At 44.9% G+C, this 7,185-nt stretch overlaps 1 protein-coding gene across 1 annotated transcript; it reads left to right on the forward strand.

Annotated features, from left to right (window-relative positions):
- Positions 1–869: 869 nt before the first annotated feature.
- LOC104054307 (potassium voltage-gated channel subfamily C member 3-like) lies at positions 870–6,405 on the forward strand. Its single transcript, XM_009555287.2, has 3 exons — positions 870–1,611; positions 3,360–3,897; positions 4,505–6,405. Exons 2-3 carry the CDS (start codon positions 3,406–3,408, stop codon positions 5,306–5,308), a joined length of 1,296 nt encoding a protein of 431 aa, XP_009553582.1. The 5' UTR covers positions 870–1,611; positions 3,360–3,405; the 3' UTR covers positions 5,309–6,405.
- Positions 6,406–7,185: the final 780 nt, after the last annotated feature.

The following is a 7,185-nucleotide window of genomic DNA, read 5'->3' on the forward strand; positions in this document are numbered from 1 at the left end:
TAAAAAGTGTTCTGAAAGGACAGGCTGTTTACTGCAATGAAAGGGTCTTATTCAGAGCACAGGAACACCATGTGTCATTTTGCTTGCCAGTTTATTTGCTGCAACACAAATGTGAAAGGCAAACACTGCAGTGCTGCAGAGCAGATGTGGTACCTCAAACCTAATTAGATCACCTGCTTCCAGACTCTCAGAGACCCATCAGAAAATAAATTAAAAGGCGTAATTTTCATTCTTATTTTCTGTGGAGAGGGAGAAAGATGTGAGGAGTTTGGTGTCTATTATAGACATGGAAGGGAGCAGGGACTGGACCAGCCTAGGTTTCATATGCTTCCTGGGCTTTCAGAGCCTGGATCTATAGTGATTATGGTTGTACTGCTGCTCTGCCTGCAATGTCTGCCTACTGGGTTGCTCAGTACAGAAGTGGGAGGTAGTGTGCAAAAATGCTTGCTGCCCAGGATGTCCCACGCAGGACTGGCAGCAATCTGTCATTTTCGTTTCTGCAGCCTTGCTGTGGTGTGGGCTGAAGAAGAGGCAGGGATTGTCTGTGGTGCCCCTGCAGCACTTTGGGAATCTGGCTGAGTAGGGTGAGTGAGGTTACTTGCGCCTGTAGGTGAAGGGCCAATGAGGAGTGAAGAACCAGACTTCTATCTAGGTAAAAGTCCTAAATGAAAAACCTGTTTTTTGAAAGGAAAGTTTCAGCATGTCAGGCAGTGGATTAAAATGAAAAAATGAACTAGGTGGACTGTGATTATACTTCCTCTAGAGAGACACGAACCTGCTTTTCATTTGTACAACTGAAAAGGAAGCTCCCAGAGCCTTCCTGAATAGTCTTGCTCTTGCTGAGAATGAGGAAAATAATTTTCCAGTTTTCTTTCTACAAAGTTCAAGGTGAACAGAGGTGACACCTAGAAATGGCCTTGGAATGTCAGCTGAAAGGAAATCTCACATGCAGCATGGCTTTCTGGACTGGGATTAACAACTACTTGCCCACCTTCTTCCTGGAGTGAGCAATGAGAAAAAAATGCATTTAGAATCACTGGCTGCAAAAGATTAAGCTTTGGGACATCCAGAAATGAAGAAAAAACTCTAAAAACTAAAAAAACCCAAGAGAGTGTGACAAGAAGTGAGGTCAGGTGATTGGTTGCTTGGTTTGTTTACACCTGTTGTTTTCTATACTATTTTTAACTCAAACTTGAAGAAGGCACAGACAAGAAAGAGTCATGCTTTCTGCCTTTCTGTGCCATGATAATCACTAATTGACCCTAAGACACTTGATCTCCATGTACTTCCCAAACGCCGTGGCCCTTTGAGATTGTTCATAGAGCACTGGCTGGCAGAGCAGTCAGAGCATATCTGGCCTGGCACTTGCTGCCTTCTTGTGCAAGTGTTATTCCCTGGCACAGGGAGAGCGACTCCTGACAGGGCCGAGAGGAAGGGAGAGGGGGGCCTCCACATCTTCTCAGTGCTATTGGCTGGTTTTATTTTCTGGCATCTCTGGGGCTTGAGTTTGGAGACTAGCCATCGAACATCCTGTTTTCACGGAATTTGTCTCTGTTCTTCCCAGTCTATTCTCATTTCTTCTGCTTGCAGACTTGCTGCAATAACACCAAGGTAAGAATATGAAATGGCACTTCTTGGCTTATTTCTCACTTCTGAATTGTTATGTTTGAGCAAGAGGTATCTGGCATTCTAAGCAGATAAAGGCAAGTTTAGCTGGGATCTCAAAAACAGTGTTCTTTAGAGAGCGGGACAACAGAGGCCAACAACATTACTCTAGATTTGCCAAGGGCTGAGTTAATCTAACATGCTTAGAATCATGTTGGGTGGATTCCTGTCCAGCAAGCACTAAGCAATGCCTGCGCACTTTTAATCCTTATATTCAATCCTGCTCTCATTGAAGTTCGAGGAAATTTTAGGGTGAAGCTGCATCAAGACTCACATTTGTTGGGCTTGGCAAGGACAGGAGATGGGCAGTAATTCTCTTCCGAATGTGTGACCAAGCTGCAGCCTCCAGCCCTTTCTGACAAAGCTCAATGAAGTGCTGTGATAGTTCTTTACTGCAGGGAGCCTCTGCAGGTGCAGTTCTTGTTTCCCTGCTGACCCTGGGTGGAGAGGTTTGTTGCAGAAGTGACCTGTGACTCCCATGCTCAGCACTTCCTGCAGAAAAGGGAGGAAAGACAGCTGGAATTTCTGTATTCATGGTCTCAGCACACTGAGCAGCCATCTCTGGGTAAGAGTGTCCAAGCAGGAAAGATAGACAAGCTTGCGCTGTCTTAGGAGGAGAAAGGCCAAAACTAGAAATGCAGGGCTTAAGAGAAGGTTGGATGGAAATATGTAGGAAATGGAGGTGGGGAAATGGAGGGGTGCACACCATCAGAAAGGACAAGTATGGATGAATGACAGCCCTAGCCACTTTCTCAAGAACATCCTGCCCCTACCCTGCAGAGCCAAGTGGCTTATCGAGCCCTACCCTTGGGAGAGCCAAGTGCTCCTGGGGCTACAGAGGAGGTTGGTTTCCCTCCCCTCTTAGAATATTGTTCGTAAAGCAGGGCTGGAGTTTCTCCCAGGTATGTTGGATTTTGAAGTAGAAAACAGGGGAGGTATTACAGGAAAAGCAACTGAGCATGCTTTCCAGTGCCAGAGACCTACCTTAGCAGTAGGTTCTGGTGCGGTTCTGAGATGTCAGCTAGCCCTGGAGGAGAAGGCAGTATACTGTTCTGCATTTCTTTCTAGTCCTGGAATCCTGCATACAGATTCCAGATAAGGAGGAGCTTCCTGCAGAGAGAAAGGTCATTTGGCCCAGTGGGACTATGTACAGGGAAGACTCAAGGAAACAGCATAACTCAGACAACCTAAATGTTCCCACCAGGCAGCAGGGGCTCTTGTGGATTGTTATGCCAGGCTCAACACAGGAGATTACGTTTAAAGACTTCTTTGGAGAATAAGCTATTGGTGGGATACTGGAAGGAATGTCTTGGGAATCAGAACTTTACCTTAAATGAATTTATTGCAATTACTACAGTATACAAACAAATAAGAAATGGACTCTGGACTGTGTGCTCTGTCCCCATGGGGAAAAGCTGAGAGGGCGGGCAATGCAAACCAGATGTTTGTCATTTTGTTTGATGCATCTCCTGAAAACCGCTCAAACAATATGGCTGTGGAGCAGAGTCTGGGAACAGGCACTGAACATGATGGGGAACGGCAGATGTGCCTTCCTCCCTGCGTAGGAAATGCAGGTTTCAGGTACAAATGTTCTTTAAAAGCACTGGAATGAGTTACCCTGGAAAACCTTTCTGCTCTAAAACCTGTTTTCCTTTACTTCTTTTAATTTGTGTTCTTCTCTTTTTTGACTGAAGATAAACAAGAGCCTATGAGGACTTGCACCTCCCTTCTCCCTCTCAGATGGAAGGCTCCAAGGAAAAAATCACCCTGAATATTGGGGGAGTCAGATATGAGACGTACAGCAGCACGCTCCGGACCTTCCCAGGGACCAAGCTGTGCAGCCTAACTGAGCCCCATGCCCCAAGTATCTATGACTATGATCCAACCACCAAAGAGTTCTTTTTTGACAGGAGTGCTGAGATCTTTAGCTACGTGTTGAACTATTATAGAACGAAACATTTCCACTGCCCCATTGATACCTGTAGGTCAGTCTTAGAGGAAGAACTGGCTTTCTGGGAAATAAATGAGGCACAGCTAGCATCCTGCTGCTTGCTGAAGCTGAATAACAGAGAGGTGCAGCCAGAGGAGTTTAATATTTGGGATGAGAATGAACAGACCGATGACCAGTGCCTCATAATCCAGACAGAAAGAAGGGATTTCAGCTGGCGAACCAGGTGGCAGCCAAAGATATGGTCTATTTTTGAAAAACCATTTTCCTCTTTCAGTGCTAAGGTAATAGTATAAGTGGATATGGACACAGCCTGTGTCCTTTGGGGTTACTGGAATGGGTCCATGAAAAAATGTGAATGGGTTTATAGCTTTGCTAAGTATGCTTTGAGTCCCAGATCAAAAAAGATAACAAAATTCTGTCTTCTCATTAACAGACACCTCCTTCTCCTCTCCTTTTCTTGTCCCTCTTCTCTGTACAAAATGCATGCCCTGTGCCTCTTTAAAATGTCAGGCATACAGAACAACAAAGACAAGTCAGAGTCTGCAGAGGATGTTTTCTGTGCTGCTGGTATTTCTGGAGCCAACATTTAGTGCTGAAGAGGGCCTCAGTGCACGTCTGTCCGTGTTGCTCCAGCTGTTGGACATTTCCCCTTCCTTTCAAATTCCAAAATAAGGGTTCAGGTGGTTTTTTTCTTTCACTTCAATCTTTATTATTTTTCCAATCTGGTATAAATGCACTGCGTGTGTGCAAAACAATGGTGATTTGAGAAAGATTGTCTGGGATTGTACCATGCCTGTGGAGGGGATGCTGGGTTGTGGTGGGGCAGTGAAGTTATGCGATACGTGTTTGTTGGACTAATTGTGTATGTGCCCTTTCCTCCCTCTGCAGTGCTTGGCTTTTGTTTCTCTGCTGTTCATCGTTGGAATTGTCATCATATTCTGTGAGGAGACCAAGGCACAGTTTGAGTTCTTTACTGCTAACTTCACTTCTGTTGGCTATTACGAGGTCTCCCGCCATGACCATGAACCCTATTACCACCAGGCCGCCTACTTGCTTCATCTGGAGCTTTTTTGTGTCCTCTGGTTTACTTTTGAATTCTCTGTACGATTTTGTTTCTGTCCAGACAAGAAATTGTTCTTCCAGAATCCCCTGAACGTGGTTGACTTCCTCTCCCTCTTCCCAGTTTATATTGAGCTCTTTGTGGCTGGGCAGATTCAGAGAATGCCAAGCCTGGGGCTTTGGTTGGGCTTTGTTCGCATTGTCTATCTCCTCAAACTCCTGAAGATATCTAAACTGATAGAAACACCACTGATCCTCAGGGTTCTGTGCTACACCCTCAAGTCTGTCCTCAGAGAGATTTGCATCCTGCTGATGATTTTGGCCTTTGAGACTCTCTTCTTTGGCTCTCTCTTTTTCTATGGGGAGTTGCTGGGTAGCCATCCATCCTACACAGGGGAGCTGCACTTTGCTGACATTCTTATTTGCTTCTGGTGGGCTTTGATCACACTCACTACAGTTGGCTATGGAGATATTATCCCTTTTACCACAGCTGGCCAAGTGACAGCAGCATTAGCTGCAGTATTCGGCATGCTAACTATTATCATCCCAATACCAATTTTCCTGGTGAAATTTAAAAGCTATTATGACATTGCTATCTTCAAACAGAAGCTGAAAAGGAGCAAGAAACACTAACACTTCAGAACTGCTGTTCCCCTTTGCCTTTATTGATAAACCTTTGGCATAGTTTATTTGCTTTGTTGGGAGGGGAGTGCAAATACTTCTTACTGCTTTAGCTTGCTGCCTTAGCATGTTTCAAATCATTGCTGAGGCCTACGGTTGCATTACTTGATACACAATTGATCAGACCTGTCAAATCACATGAGAGTCTTTCCCATATAGTAGTTCACACCATGCTTTCTTATGTGCCATGGTTTTTCTCTCTCATCAAGCTGTCCAAAGATGGGCTGTGATGCTGCGTTATAGCCTGAATGTGCAGTGCATCGCCCAATTCCATGGCATAGGGCCCCAGCACATTCCCTCAGCTGGCATAAAACCCACTATTCTTGCCTGATAGACCACAGTCTCCTTTTCCAGGCTGGGGAAGAAGAATTGCACAGTGGTCCTGCTCTGACCACAAGGAAGAAGCATGTTTGGTTTTTTTTTAAACGATGTTTTTTTCCATTCTACCTAAACAAGCCAGTACCTCTGGCCTGGTCTGCCTGCACGCATGCACTGATGTACAGAAGGGAGCAGGCTGAGCCGAGTGTCTGTAGTGCCGAGATCCAACACAGTTTGATAACCTGCTTTGTGGGCACACAGGAATTGCTGCAACACTTGGGTACCAGCAAGGAAGCCCTCCAACTGCAAAGCCTTTCTGGCTCCACTGAAGTCAATGTCAACCTCTTCCTGATCTCAGTGTGATCTAAATTTTATTGGATGCTTCCAGGGGGTCAATACATTTCAGCAGTTCTTTGTATTAAAGTAACAATGTCACTGAGCTATTAGCCAAAATATCTGTATGGATTTTGCTGTTCAAAAAGAAGAACACAATCTACAGTACTCAATATAATTTTAATGACATTTATTTTCATAAGGCATAGATATAGACTAGGAATATTCACCTTTTAACTGGACGGTCTTAATTGTTGCCTATGTTTAGTTTTGAAATGACAAATGATGTTGATGTATGCAAAACCCCCATATCACATTGTTTATATAGCAGGATGATGTACTAAGATTATTTTGTTCAGTAAGTAAAAATTTCTATATGCGGTAACGTATGTAAATTTTAATAAGGCTATATTTTAATTGCAATTTTGATTGTGTTTTGTCTGTCACTGATTTTTCTGTTCACAATAATATTTTAAGGCTGCTTTTCTTTTAATTGAAACACCAGGTAACTTCCCTCTGTTCCAATGCAATTACAATAATTAGCTTTTGTCTAAAGAGAAAGAAAAAACATTGCCAGTATTTCCAGCACAAAGCATGTGAGAAGCTGGAGGCACCCTGGCAGCTGGAGGAAGGTCTCCATGTTGTCCTGCATCCGCCTTCACTGTGAGTTCTGCAGAGGGGAGATCAGGCTGGTGAGGGGGATTTTTTCTTTAGTAGATTGAAGCGGTGCTATGTTTTCTGTGACCACATATAATCTCCTGGAAATTTGTATTAATTGCAGCAGTTTAATGGAGATTCGCCAGTTACATTCTTGATTTTTCCCCAGATGCAGAAGGGGTCCACAATCGTAGACCATGGCCCCACTTGCATATTTGGATAAGGAGAAATCAACATAAAAACTAACATAACACCTTCCCTTCCCCGTTTTTTCTGGACTTGGCCCCAATTCTTCCCTCCTGACTCTCCTTCCCGCTCCCAGAGCAGCATGGCTGGGGGCTCGGCTGTGCCTTACGCCAGGTCCACTGGGACTAGCTGGAACCAGCAGTGTCTGGCACAGGGTGTCCCCAGCCGCTACTCACAGCGAAGCCCCTGGTGCTGGTGTGTGCCGAGGCTGCGCGCTCCATCCCGGCACACAAGGAGCCCTGCACGCAGGGACACGGGAGAGGCTGTGTACCCGG

The sequence above is a fragment of the Cuculus canorus genome, chromosome 10, assembly GCF_017976375.1.
Source record: "Cuculus canorus isolate bCucCan1 chromosome 10, bCucCan1.pri, whole genome shotgun sequence".
NCBI classification, from domain to species: domain Eukaryota; kingdom Metazoa; phylum Chordata; class Aves; order Cuculiformes; family Cuculidae; genus Cuculus; species Cuculus canorus.